We start from the raw sequence: 14,576 nt of genomic DNA on the forward strand, positions 1-14,576 counted from the left end.
CACCGCGCAGGCGCGAGATCCAAACGGCTGTGGGCGCGCGGCTGCAGAACCTCAGCGGGAAGGTATGTGTAGAGACGCGGCGGACGGCCGGACCCGGCCCAGCCAAGACTGCCGGCCCTCGGCGACCATGAGGAGAAGAGGCCCCGCCGAGGCCGAGGCCTGCGGCGTGTGGCTGGATGCGGCGGCGCTAAAGAGACGGAAAGTTCAGGTGGGCTTCATGGGCAGGGGGGGAGGGGCGGGGCGTGTCCGGGTGAGGGAGCTGGGGTGGGGGGATGTGTGAGTGAAGGAACGAAGACTCTTAAGGAGTTAATAATCCCCCTAAGGTTTGTAAAGTGTTTCTTCATAATGACCCCGAGGCAGGTAGTAGCAAGCAGTGTTGTCCCCATTTTACAAATGAGAAAACTGAGGCTTACAGCAGCGTTTAGAATGATTTTGTTGAAATGAACTTTACAGTGATCTTATGGACAATATAAATACGAAAGTAAGTGTAAGGGCTACCATTTTAGTTAAGGTCTTCTGACTCAAATTATATCCTGAATCTTTCACTGTGCCTTGCTGTTTTGGAGATATATTTCTGAAGTCACGTTTACTTAGCTTACTTATACATAAAAGGAAATTGGACCCCCACTCCTGCCCTGAAGAAAGCCTGCGTAAACCCATAATGTGTTCATTGGGAAGGAGAGTGCCATTCCAGTGCTACAGGATAGATAAATGCGTAGATAAAGTATTTATTAAACGCTCATTATGCACTGGCTTTGTGCCAAGCACTGGGGATACTGATACAATTAAGCAGTATTGACTTACCCATTGGGACTCTGGGTGCTCCTGAAGTGGGGAGGAGAGAACATCTAGGGGGTGCTCTTTTTTTTTTTTTAGCTTTTTGGAGGGCAATTGGGGTAAAGTGACTTGCCCAAGGTCACAGGGCTAGTTTTTGTGTTGTGTCTGAGGCCTGATCCGAACCTAGGGCCTCCTGACTGCAGGGCTGGTACTCTATTCACTGCACCACCTAGCCGCCCCCAGGGGTTACTCTTTTGAGGATCTTGACCGGCTGTGGAGACCTCAGGTTTGACCAGATAAGGCAAAAAAACTCCCCTGTCGGAGCCTTGGAAGTCTGGTGCTGAGTCCAAGGTTCTGGGGGGGAGGAGGTATGGAGGGTTGTCAGGAGATGGACAGGAAGTAGTGCAGGTGCCTGGGTACTGACACAGACTCGCCTTTCAGAGCTAAGTTTCAGAGTCAAGTTTCTCTTGAGGACATGGCACATTAGAGATGGTGGTTGGAGTATAGAGAAAGTATGGTGGGGAAATGGCCAGGAATTGACTGGGTTGTGGTTCTGGTGGATCAGTCCAGTCAGTTATAGCTGTAGAACACGAGAGAGTTGGACTGAATTGCTGGCTGGGCCATGGCTCTGTAGGTGATAGCATTAGAAAAAGCATGCTCTATTGTAGCCCCTGCCTTGTTTGCTCTCTGAGATCTGGGATACTTTTAGTTTTCATGCACAGCCTCTCAAATTACCTTAACTAGTGAAAGTCAAAGTGATGCTACCTATCAGGTCAAAATGGAAATCTCTGCATTATCACATACTGTTTCTCAAGGAACAGATCTATGACTTCGCCAGTGATTCTGCTATATGCTGCTAATGTGCCAGAAGCAAGGGTCAGTGACATGAACCATCTCTTGAGTGACAAATACTTGAGAGTTCGTTGTTGACATTAAGGAATTATCCTTCACAAACCCCAAAACACAGATAACTTAAGAAAAAACTCCTTATTTGAGAAAAATTACTGAGAAACCTTGAAAACAGTTTGGCAGAAATTTGATCGAGGGCACCACCATTTTCCTAGTCATCTAGGTTCTTAATTCTGTTCTCCAAACTCACTTTCAGGCACCCCAAACAGAAAGGAAATAAGCATTTATTGAATGCGTTCTAATTGTAAACACTGGGCTACTTTACAAAAATCACCTCATTTGATCCTCACAACAACAACAAGATAGGGCCTATTCCCTGTTGGGGAAATTGTTGGAAATTATTATTGAAAATAGTTGGGGAAATTGAGGCAGACAGAAATTTTTAAATGCTTGCCCAGGCTAACACGCTAGTGTCTGAGGCAGATTTGAACTCAGATTCAAAGCACTAGCCCAGTGCTTTGTCCACTAAGCCACTCAGTAGCCTAACAGTTATATTTAAAGTTACCAAATCTTGTCATTTCTGCTTTCACAACAGCTTCTTTCACCTCTTCTTCCAATTACATGTAAAAGAAATTTTTAACAGTTTTAAAAAAATTTTCAGTTCTAAATGCTCTTCTTCCCTCCTCTTCCCCACATTGAGAAGAAAAGCAGTTTGATACGGGTACAACAGCTTCTTTTCATTCAAATAGACAGCCACCCCCCTAGTTGAGACCTTCATCACTTCTAGCCTGGACTATCTTAATAACATTCTAATTGTTGGTGTTACTGCCTCAAGCGTCTCTCTGCTCCAATCCGTATTCTGAATAACTTGTCAGACACCTAGTCATGTCATTCCCTTCCCCCCCCCCCAATCCCCAATAAACTCTAGTAGCTCCATGTCACCTTCAGGATCAAATATAAAGTTCTTTGTTTGGAATTTAAAGCTCTTCACAACTGGGCCCCATCTTTGAATCTTCTCACATTTTACTTCTACATATTCTGTGATTTAGACATACTGGCTGTATCAGCAATGCCATATTCACAATGCCTATGGAGATTACAAATATGCTGATATAATTATCCATCACAAAATACATCATGCTTGCCATATGGGGGAATAAGCTGGAAAATTTATTAAGATACCAAAAGACTGAGTCCCAAAACCAGAAAGTGAAAGCCATCAGAGTAGTTATGACATTGGCACAGGTAGATAAAGTAGAAAGCACCCACATTTTCAAGCCTTTGAAACAGAACAGGCTACCTCAGGCAAAGATCCTCCTCTCCCTACTCACAGCAACCACCCAGCGTCCGGGAAGCGCGCTCCCAGCAGCTCCGGCCCCTGGCAGTCTTCAGCAGGAGTCCTTAGCAGAAATTCTGGCTAACTCAAAAAGGGCTTTGCGCTGCCACTGCCGCCGTCGCCACCACCGCCAGCCACCGCAGGAACTCTAGTTTGGCTTCCGCTTCCTCTTGCTCCGCCCCTTCCTGCTACATCAGCAAGTCCAATGGGGCATGGAAGATCTTTAAATCCCATAACCCTTACACTGGCTTATTTGCTGTTCCCCTCCATTTCTCTTATCTCTAAGCCTTTGCCCTGTCTCTCTCTCATGTTTGGAATACTTTCCTTTCTTACATGTGTCTCTTAAAATCTCTGACTTTCTTCAGTACTCGGCTCAAATGCCACCTTCTACAGGTGGCTTTCCCCTCTAAGATTACCTGCTGTGTATTCAGTATGAATTCTGTGTCTAGTTAGATACTTCTGTGTTGTCTCTTGTTAGAATGTGAAGTCATTGAAGATGGACTATTTTTACCTTTGTATTCCCAGCTCTTATCATAGTGCCTAGCCCATATTTAAATGCTTAATAAATGCTTATTAATTGATATTTCATAATAAATTAAGTGGATATATGACCAGAATATTAAAGATCATATCATGAAAAATTAGAAGAGAATCAGATCAGGTACTTTTCACAGCTATGGTTAACGGATGAATCTTTTTTTTTTTGTCTTTATTAATTTATTTACTTTTAGTTTACAAGATTCAGTTTCACAATTCCTTGAGTTTCAAATTTTCTCCCTTTCCCTCCCCCACCCCCCGCCATGGCGGCATACAATCAAGTATAGGATCTGCAGATACGTTCACATTAGACATTAGTCAGGTTATAAAGGATTGTATCAGATGGTATGAACAATGGGAAAGAAGAAACAAAACCAAACAAGAAAAAGAAAGCAAGTAGTTTGCTTCAATCTGCATTCAAACTCTGTTCTTTCTAGTTCTTTCTTTGAATGTAGATATCTCTCTCCATCATGAGTCTTTTGGAGTTGACTTATAACCCTGCATTGCTTAGAAGAGTCCAGTCTATCAAAGTTGGTCATAACACATACGTTGTGTCTGTAATTGTGTACAAATTTCTCCTGGTTCTGCTCTTCTCACTCAGCATCAGTTTGTATAAGCCTCTCCAGGTAAATATGAAGTCCATCTGCTCCTCATTTCTTATAGCACAATAGTATTCCATTACATTCATATACCACAACTTGTTCAGCCATTCTCCAATTGATGGGCATCTTAAGGGATGAATCTTAACCAAACAAAGGAGATAATCACAAAACATAAATTCAATAATTTCAGTTACATGAAATTAAAAATCTTTTGCATGAATTTTATTCATGCAACTAAAAAGAGAAGCTGTTGGTTAGAAGAAAAATTTCGTCGGATATCTCTGATAAGAGACCAATATCCAGGATAGATAAACAGAAACATATGACCAAAAGTCATATATCAGTTAATGAGTGGTAAAAGGATATAAACAAAATGACTTGAAAAGAAGAATTGCAGACTGTTAAAAGCCATATGAAAGATTACTGCAACACTAATAATAATAAGTGCAAATTGCAGCTTGTCCATCAAATTGGCAAAGGTGGCAAAAGATGGGAATAGTTAATGTTGGAGGGATTATGGAAAGACAGGAATGGAAAAACAAAATGTTTCGTTTGTGAAGTCATGAATTGGTTTAGTCATTCTGGAAAGCTGTTTAGAATCATGCCAAGAAGGGGCGGCTAGGTGGCACACTGGAGTCAGCAGGACCTCATTTCAAATTCGGCGTCAAGACACTTAGCACCTACTAGCTGTGTGACCTTGGGCAAGTCACTTAATCCCAATTGCCCTGCCCTCCCCCTCTCCAAAAAGCAAAAAAAAAAAAGAATCATGCTAAGAAATGACAAAAATTTCCACATTCTTTGACCCAGAGATCCCACTGCTAAGCATGTAATCCTGGATGGTCAGTGATAAAAGAAAGGCCCCATACACACATGCACATACAATTATATGTGCGTATATATATGTAAAATAGTACTTTTTTTTGTAATAGCAAAGAACTAGAACAAAAGCATATGCCCATCATTTGGGGAAATGGATAAGCAAGTTGTGATACTTAAGGTAAGGGGATAGTACTGCTCTGTAGGAAGTGATGAATCTGATGAACATAGAGAGAAGCTTGGGAAAAAAATATATATGCAAGATGAAGAAAGCAGAACCAGAAAAACAGTGTGCTCAGTGAGGATAAGGGGTGGGGGAAGGGAAGGAAGTGATCATTTATGTAGCACCTGCTGTTCACCAGGAGCTTCACAAACGTCTTACTTGATCCTTATGATGATCCTGGGAGGGTAGGTATTATTATTATTCCCATTTTACAGTTGAGGAAACAGGCAAACAGCCATTGAGTGACTTGTCCAGTGTCTGAGAAGGAATTTGAACTCAAGTCTCCCTCAGTGCTCTAATCACTGTGCCACCTAGCTGTCTACAACAATGTAAATAAAAACAATGAAACAATTGAAACTGAATGTTGTAAAATATTATTGCTAAGCTTGACCCCAAAGAAAATAAATGAAAAGGCATATGTCCCTGTTGTTGTAGAGGTGGGGGACTATGGCTGTGGAATACTTTATATAATTTCCAGAATTTTGGGAAGTGCTAGTTAGTTTTGCTGGACTGGTTCCCCATCTCCACTCCTCTCTTTTTTTTTTTTTTTAATATATAAGGGCTAGCACTTTGAGAAAAGGAAGGGGAAAGGATATATTGAGGAATCATAGCTGATAAAAAATAAAAGATATAAATGCAAATTTGCTTTTTGAAAAGAAGTACCCTTAAATATGATCTTATAGGTGATCACTTAGCTAATAGGTAGTAGAAATGGGTGTTTAACCTATGTCTTTTTCCCCCTCTTTATTTCTTTTTAAAAATTAACACTAAATAAAATGAGAATTTTTTCTTTCCTTCTAGGAAAGTATTTCTAATATAATACATCATGCCAGCTTGAGAAGTGGGGAGAGATACAAATGATACTTTGTGACCAAGCAGTTAGATGTTAGAACCAGGAGCTGTGGTCCAGAAATATTTGCTTGCTTTTCTGAGTAATAGTATTTTCTTTTTTTTTTTTTTTAAGCAATTGGGGTTAAGTAACTTGCTCAAGGTTACACGGCCAGTTATTATTTCTGGGTGTGGTGCTGAGTATCTGAGCCCGGATTTGATCCAGGTCATCCCGACACTGGAGCCGGTGCTCTTACTCGCTGAGCCACCTGGCCGCCCCTAAGCAATTGGGGTTAAGTAACTTGCTCAAGGTTACACGGCCAGGTGTTTCTGGGTGGGTGCTAAGTGTCTGAGCCCGGGATTTGATCTCCAGGTGTTCTCAACTCTGGAGCCGGTGCTCCCACTCGCTGTGCTACCTGGCCGCCCCAGTAATAGTATTTTCAAGGAGAACTCCAGCCAGCATCTTGCAAATACACATTCCTAAGGATAAGCATTATTAGGTCAGAGGGAGTAGCTATTGACCCATCACTTCTATTTGGAAAAACAACTCAAAATATATGGTTCTTCTGACCGTGGTCAATAGTATTAACAGTATCATACCTGAAAAAATTCAGATTTTGTAATCAGGCTAAATATTTCTAGGGGAAGGTAACAGAGCTGGGCTATGTTGGAATAAACTATTACCTAGAAAACTAGCAGTGAGGCAGATAAGAAGTACAAGATGGTGCTTGAAGCAAACCGCCCAGAGAATAGAATAAAATCAACTAAGTCAGGAGGGACTAGTTCACTAGGCTGGAATAAAAGGGTTATAGATTTTCTCGTTTCTAGCTGATGTTTTCTGTCTTCTTTAGGTCTGATGATCTTTTTCCTTCCCTTTTCATCTTAGACTCGATTATCCAATCCCATCACCAGAATGCTGCCTCCAGCTCGAGGTGAGAGAGAAACTATTGTTGGTTTTAGTCAAAGAAGAGCTCAACCTGTGGGTACCAGGCAGACTCTCATTGCATCATTTTTCACTTCAAACTCAGGTACTGACCACTTTTGGGGGGGGCACTTGGAGTCCACTTTATTTAGTTCTAGAATCCAAGGAATAGAAATGTGTAGGCTACTATTTGATGGAATGAGCATCTGAGTTCAAGAACTGGCTCTATACCTTTATTAGGTATATGACCTTAAGTAAGCCATTAAGATCTCTAAGCCTCAGTTTCCCCATCTATGAAATGGGGGTAATCTCATACTACCTACCTTTTGTATTTTTGCATTACCTTGCATTGCATTATATGGGAATCAAATAAGATAATGAGTATGAAGTACTTTGTAACCATAAAGAACTATAAAAATAATAAGTAGTATTGTTGTTATTGTTGCTATCGTAATTGCTACTAGTATAGAACTAAAGTAGCCCATACATAATTCTGTAAGAAATGTCTGAGTACCACTAACTGTAGGTATTAGCTAAATAAAGATGTCTGTGATAGGTATCAGGACACCTTTGAAAAGGCAGCATGGTGCAGTGGAAAGAAAGGAGGTCAGGAAACCAGTCCTGTCCTTTGCTCCCTCTGTCACTTTGATCAATCATATATCCTCTCTAGACCACACTTTTTCCCTCTTTAAAATGTAGGGCTTAGCCTAGATGATGTGCAATGTCACTTTCAGCTATTAAATCATTATTGTAGTAATCAGATATAAACTATGTCACCAGAAAGATGAAGTGTGAGTGTAGTTTGGAGAAGTTTGTGGTAGTGACTTTCCTAGCTGGAAAAACCTTGGGTATGTTCTTGATATTGTCATGGTGACTCCTGGAGCCAAAGGCCTTTCCAAGTTAAATATCCAAGGGTAGGAGAATCTCAAACCCCATCTTGGTCTGTCTGGGGAGCCTGAATGCAGATTGTTCATTGCCTTTTGTCATTGTTTAGCTGTCTTAACATGCTTTCAGTTTCTGTTTGGGCAATATTTGGAATCTTTTTCCATGAAGCCCTTAAGGACAAAGGGGAGCTAGTGCTCTCCTTTAGTCTGTTCATAGAGGGCCGCCCCAAATAGGAGACTTAATAGGATCTTTGAGATCTGATGTCATGGTTGTGTGTGCTTGGCATTTCCTGAGAGCACTAAGTAAATCAGTAGTCACTCTCACTGTTTAGCAGAGAACTAAGTGTTGTCCTGAAACTCATCTTAGGATGCCAAATAAAGTAACATTTAAGATATGTCAACTGTATCTATACAGTTCTGGAGCTAGAAGGAACCTTAGAACATAGACTATTTGGACCTGGAAGAGAGATCATCTAGTCCAATCCCTTCATTTTACAGAGGTAAAATGAAGCCCAAGAGAGGCAATGTGACTTGACCAAGGCCTCCCAGCTAGTAATGACTACACCTGGACAAATCAGGGTGTTCTGGCTTTTTAGGCCAGCTTACTTTTCACTCTTCTATGTTTACTGAATAATAAAGGAAAAATACATTTCAGCAAGTTTTATCTTTCATTGAAATGAAAAAAATAAGTTTTTCAACACAGTAGAGATGTCAGTTTCTCTATTTTTAGAAAAAATTAGTTTTTGAGAATAATCTTGCTGCCATCTCATTTGGTAAAATGGGAATTTTAAACATTACAATATTTTGATTTATTTACAGCTTTTTGGGAATATCTGTTTATGTAATGTGAAGTACATGTGCATCCTATGAAAAAAAATCTGTTTGCAGGCTGACCCTGAGCAGGCTTTAGGGATCCAAAGACTTCCTGTAAAATGATAAGGACTTTCCTATGGTGGCTTATTTTTCAAATGTCAAGCATCACAGAGGTCATGCAGTGGCCTGGATATCCTCACAGTGATTAAGATGTATAGCTGCATTTCAGTCAGACCACTAGACTTTTTCAGATATGTTGTCTTTCAGGAAAGGCAAATGATGGTGGGCAGGGAAGGCCTTCACCTGGTACAGCAAGTCAGAGAAAGAAGGAACAGAAAAGAGATGTGATGTGGTTGGATCCTCTTCCATTGGTCCCCAGGGATGAGTGTGCCCAGTGTCCTGAAACTGCAGCTGCTTCAGTCACTAAGGAACCTCAGGAGCTCATCTGCCCCCTTCCATCTCCCAAAGAGGAGGTATCTGACTGTTGCAGAGAGGCAAGAACAGCTATGTTCAGTAGCCAAGACCAGAAACTACCTGTGCCCAAGTTGAACATTGTAGGCTCTACTAAGGTGGGTTTTGCCTTCACCCAGAATTCTGAAGGCCTTGGTGTGTTAGCCCATGGAAGAGAGGGTGGGAAAATACATTATCATGGGCAAGAGACTAAGTGCCTAGTGGACAGGGCAGAATTGGAAAGGACAGTATTTTCCAAAGAAAACGAACAGTTCCCTGTCCTTCCCCAAGGCCACCAAGAAGGCAAAGCAGGGAAGAGAGAGAACAGGGAGCCCCAGTGGGGAGGGGACACAGAATTAGTGGAAAAAAGACCCCATTCCATCCAGGCCTTTTCTTGGGATAGTGAGAGATGTGACCCAGACTCGAGAAGCCAGTTGTTCACAGACGATTCCCAGGGCCAGAGGGTCATTGCTCACCCTCCTCGAGCTGCTCTCCAAGATATAGCCAACCTTCTAAGGAAGCCCCTGCATATGTCCCTTAGTTCTCAGGTTCAGTGCCAGGGCAGGTCTGTCTTGGGTACCTCTCAGTTAAATTCCCAGCCAGATATGCTCTTTACCCAGGACTCTCAAGGTAACAGAGTTATCAAGCACTGCTTGTGAACTTCTGTTTTGGTGACAGGGCATTAGACCCTTAAGTATCCAGATGATAGAAAAACACCCTGATAACCTCGGGTTGTGTAGTAATTTGGTGAGGGTGGGTGGTAGTCTCCATATGGGCCCTAATTCTGGATTTGAGGGAATGGAGGCAGTCCAGTGTTTACAGCTTTATCTTAATTTATGAGCCTTTTCAGCGTGAATATAAATAAAACAGGCACTTTCACTTGTTGAGGAAGTAGTTTTGGAAGAGAGAGGTTGGCAGGTGACCTTTCTGAGAGAATTATTGATCTCTTAAGATCAGAAGAGAGAAGAGAGCTATCATATTGATCTGAACATAGCTACATCTTCTCCTAAATCTAGTAATATTAAAACTGAGTGTGGCCTATCATTGGTGTTATTTTTCAGTATATGCTTATATGCCATTTCCTTTCAAAGAGATCTGTGGAGTGACCATGGCAATTATTCAAAGCACAACACTTTAGTATACAGACTTCTCTTAATCTGCAGAAAAACCAAAAGGTTTAACTTGGACCTTTCAAGTGCTTTGTGTCCAACTTCTGGCTTGGTCACAGTTTGGTTTCACATCTGTCTGCAATTCCATCAGTATATTCCTCATCCCATAAACCCAGAGCCTTGATCTCTAGAACTTTGTTTATTTTAATCTGGGGTGAAAAGTGGCTCAGGGCTTTGAGGATCAGTTGAAACTCAGGTGCAAAGTATGGTCTGTGATTCTCCCTTATTTGTTTTTAGCAAACCAGTTTCTGGGATTGGAGCCCTAATAAGCTAAAGTGACCCAAACCAAGCACTCTGAAATGCTGGGGCGACAATGGCAGCCCCAGGGAGAATGCTTGAATATATAGGAAGTGCTTGGCTTCAGAAAGGTGCACTTACCCAACCGCTTTGTGAGGAAAATTAGGACATGTGTCCCGAGGGAGATAAAGTGATTTGTCCAATTGTCACACTGGTTGCACCTAGGGCCAGACTAATCCAAATCTCTTAGCCCCACCATTTAGTAATACCAGATTTGTGGAGTAGGTATGTGGTTCACCCCCCAAGTACAAAGTCTCCCTATAATAGTGTATTTCAGACGTGTATGTCATAGAACTGTAATCTCTTCTCTGTTCCAACTCCGTGCTGGTCTGTAAATGTGTAGCTCGCACAAAGACAACAAAACTGTACAAAGATTAGAAGGAAAAAGCAAATTATTTTGGAAAGTTTGTTTTTTTTAAATGTACACATATGGTTTGGTTTGCTATTCAATTCCATATTGTTTGTTGAATGTTCTATTTGTAATAAAAGCTTTTTTTAAAAATGAGTGGACCGAACTAGATGATCTCTATCAGTTCAGTCTAATGTTCTGAGATTCTAGAAGCCCCCCCCCCCAAGTTTCCTGAGCTCTACCATTCTGTTATTTCTTTAGATACTATAGCAAGCTCTAGTAGGGGCTTTTTAGTAGTTAGAAATCAGTGGGGGTGGAGTGAGGTGGGGCCTGAATTCTAATGGTGGAGGTTGGCAGGCTTTTTCGACCTTTGGTGATGTGATTGCTCTACCTTAAAAGGTCATCATGTACACACCTCTCAAAGAATGGACAGCAAGGTTAAGTATAGGTAAAAATAACATCCTTTGGATCTATCAATATTCCCTTCACCAGCACAGATTGCAACCCATCTAAGCAATGCTGTTTTGTGGCCTTTCTCCCACATTTTGGAGGAACCTGAGGTCCAAAGAGTTAACTTTACCTGTTAGATTTAGACACCATCAGTTCAGAGCTCTTTTCAGAGCTCACTGGCCGCTTGTAATTTTCCCTTGCCAAGAGGATTAGTTTAGTTCTTGCTCTCCTGTGGAAGGGAATAAAAATTTATCCAAGATCTACTATGTGCCAGGCACTGTGCTAAGTGCTTATTACAAAATCTCATTTAATCCTCACAGCTGCTGAAAACAAGCAGAATGACTTGCCCAGTCACAGCTAGTATCTGGGGAGCATAATTCAGTGCCTAGTAGGTGCTTGTTTACTTCCTGAGGCCAGGGTGACTGCAGCCCCAGCCCTCTCTCCACTGTACCACAAGCTGCCTGTGGGCCTTCACTTAAGAGTCAGATCTGCCACTCAATTTCAGCCATACTTGGGTTACACCAAGCCACTTCCTTCTCTGTTCTGGGTAGGAGGGATGATGGACAGGGTAATTAAGGTCTGAGCTCTGCCTGGCCAAAAACAGACTAAACATGAAACTTGTCCATATCACTGGAAGCTCAAGAAGGAACCCCTAGATTGCCAGCTAAGTTACTCACAGGACTGTAACTTGCCCCCAGATCAGTGGTTTTTTCTCTCTACAATTCTACTTATGCCATATGGAAAGAAGCTGAAGGTATGGACTGGGTGGGGATGATTCCTTATCATCACTGGGGACATACTATGACCGAGGCTATGGAAGTGACCTAGATGAACATCTCAATGTGCAGACATACAGAGCAAACACAGTAACCACTCAAAAACTTTCTTTAATACCAGGTAGTGCTTCAATCCAAACACCACACACGTGCACACACCTTTACTGAAGAGGTCCCAAGGAAGGCTGGGTCATGCATTAAGTGTGTTAGGTGAGGACTTTGGCATGACCTAATAGGGTTTAGGTATGAGAAAAAAGTGGCCCCAAATGAAGCACAGCCCCCTCCCCTCTTCCTCGCTGAGATCCCTCAATGGCAGTGGAACAAGACATCAATGCCATGGTAATGAGGAGGCCACAAGGATCCTGGGGGGTAATGGAAAGATTTGGTTTCTTTACAGTATACAAAATGTGTTTTAAGAAGAAAAAAACCAGCCCTGGCCTGCCAGCAGCAGCCTGTTCATGAGTTGGACCTTCAGGACCTGTAGGAGGCCTGAGCACAACTGGGTGTCGGTACATGAGGGCAGGGGGCAAGTCTTGGTTTATGTTTGGTATTGAGAAGACCTCAGGGCTCCTCAACAACCTCATCCCCTGCAAGGAAGCAGCTGAATCTGAGGGACATATTGCATGTACCCAGTTGAGACCAGGAGCTGGGTAGATAGTGCAGTGAAGCTAGTCATCAGTCTGGGGCCTATTTTCACATGAGGAGGAAAACAAAAATTCCCATCTTGTTCTTCAACATAAAACAACCAAAGCAACATGACTCATTACCTGCAAACCTGCAACTCACAACTGTTTTCAGAACACTGTCCTTAAAAGTTTTGCTAAGGTTTGAAGTGTGGGGAAGTAGTCCGGCTTTTCTCTCTTCTCCCCATTTCTAGCCTCTCAGTGTTTTCCATTGTGGAAGGACATTTCTAACTGCAAGGCAGAAGTGTCTGTTGTGAGACAGCTTACAGAGAAAGGGCCAAATATAGGGCGCCAGAGAAAGGGGCATCAATTTCCTTTCATGCTGATATCCTCTTCCTTCAGAGCAAACTTTCTCCTCAACACCTCTGAAATGAGGACAGCAGGGTCTTCTTCCTTCATCAAGCTCCGATTCCTAGAGGTACAAAGGGCAATCAATTAGCAGGAGTAAGATTCGGAGGCTGAGTGGGCTGGGTGTAACTGATCCATGCAGGGAGGTGCTGCTCCCAAACCCAACATCTCCATATGCTTTCACTCTATTACCCATGGAGCCTGCAGGCCCTTTGTTAATGCTGTCAGCTTTTGGTTGTGTCATTGCTCATCAGTCCTTCTCTAGAGGACAAACAGGGCCAACGCCATTGCTGGACTTCTCCCTCAAACTGTTCTGCTTCTCAGCACTTCTAGGAAAGGCTGTGCTGAGGGTTTATCCAAGGGGATCCTGGGAGTTGGCTCGACAGGACGAAGAATGTGAAGATACATAAACTTCATATCATGAGACCAAGGGGAAACCAGTGGGCACTGTGGTGGAAAGAAGTCTTAGTAATTAGGTTGGCCAAGACCTTAAGATAGATCATCCTAAATTCAAAGTCATCAGTTTTACCGTTGAGGATATAAGGTGACTTGCCCAAGGTAATGCAGAGAGGAGATAGCAGAGATGGGAATGGAACCAAGGTCCTCTAAATCCAAATCCTTAACGTGTGAGATAAAAGTGAGCTATTAATGAGCAGGCATCCAGACACCTGGGAAATAGATGCTTCAATTAAATATAACCTACATACATAAGTACAATGAGGTTGTAATGGATAACAGAACAGGTTTAAGACTAGAGCTGAGCATAAGGAAAATCCCAAACAGCTTCTAAGAATTTTTAGAAAGTGAGCCTCCACACTTGGCCTCAATTTGCTTTGTGGACATAAAAGAAAAGGTGGGGGTAGCTCATTGCCCTTGGGAGTCCTGAGAGTTGAGCCATTGAGGTAAGAGTGGGCAGAGGGGTCAGTGCTCGGAGAAGTCTTAAAGCAGAACTACAGGTCACACAGCATGTCTTTTATCAACTGGCTGGAGACCGGAGGTACTGATGGGGATGGGACAGTTGGGGTAGAGGCATCATAGCCATCACAGCCAGACACCCGGGTCCCTACAGGTTTGTTTCCATAAACTAAAGAATCAGAATCAGAATTCAGAGCTGGAAGGTCCCTGAGGGATAAGGACACAGGCTCAGGGAAAGACTGATCTAAGGTTACAGTTACTTAGTAGCAAAGCCTAGACTAGAACATAGGTTTCCTGACTCCCAGGCCAATGACTTGGCTATGACACCATCTAGTCTTTCATGAAGACGTGAGTAGCAACGCAACCCTAGCTGTGGTTTGTAGTGTAATTATTTCCTGAAAACTGAACTGGGGAACATGTGAGGGAACCAGTTTTCAAGAACCTCAAAGCTGAAATAGACATCTAGTCTACTTTACCAGGATCAAAGAGTTGAATTCTTGAGTAACTGAAAACCCAGTAACAGTCCTGGAGAAGAGGTGACAATAGAGATCT

The 14,576-nt window shown here is 42.4% G+C and overlaps 2 protein-coding genes across 3 annotated transcripts in view; one reads left to right on the top strand and one right to left on the bottom strand.

Moving 5' to 3' along the window:
- AUNIP (aurora kinase A and ninein interacting protein) lies at positions 1–12,429 on the top strand. The gene is made up of 3 exons (XM_069078293.1): positions 1–208; positions 6,855–6,996; positions 8,855–12,429. The coding sequence occupies exons 1-3, from the start codon at positions 65–67 to the stop codon at positions 9,694–9,696; spliced, it is 1,128 nt and encodes a 375-aa protein (XP_068934394.1). The 5' UTR covers positions 1–64; the 3' UTR covers positions 9,697–12,429.
- Positions 12,170–14,576, bottom strand: part of MTFR1L (mitochondrial fission regulator 1 like) — a 17,245-nt gene continuing 14,838 nt past the window's right edge. For both annotated transcript variants that reach the window (XM_069078294.1, XM_069078295.1), the window contains exon 7: positions 12,170–13,173. In XM_069078294.1, the coding sequence (XP_068934395.1) occupies positions 13,068–13,173 (106 nt within the window). In that variant the 3' untranslated portion in view covers positions 12,170–13,067. The remainder of the gene's footprint in view (positions 13,174–14,576) is intronic.

Source organism: Petaurus breviceps, unplaced genomic scaffold, assembly GCF_028583685.1.
Source record: "Petaurus breviceps papuanus isolate PSGF00001 unplaced genomic scaffold, PetGlider_PUasm1.0 91041, whole genome shotgun sequence".
Classification (NCBI taxonomy): domain Eukaryota; kingdom Metazoa; phylum Chordata; class Mammalia; order Diprotodontia; family Petauridae; genus Petaurus; species Petaurus breviceps.

Coding starts and splice junctions, on each gene's coding strand:
- AUNIP (XM_069078293.1), top strand. CDS start 65: ATGTGTAGAGACGCGGCGGACGGCCGGACCCGGCCCAGCCAAGACTGC. Junction 209..6,854: donor TAAAGAGACGGAAAGTTCAG/GTGGGCTTCATG, acceptor TTTTCATCTTAG/ACTCGATTATCCAATCCCAT. Junction 6,997..8,854: donor ATTTTTCACTTCAAACTCAG/GTACTGACCACT, acceptor GTTGTCTTTCAG/GAAAGGCAAATGATGGTGGG.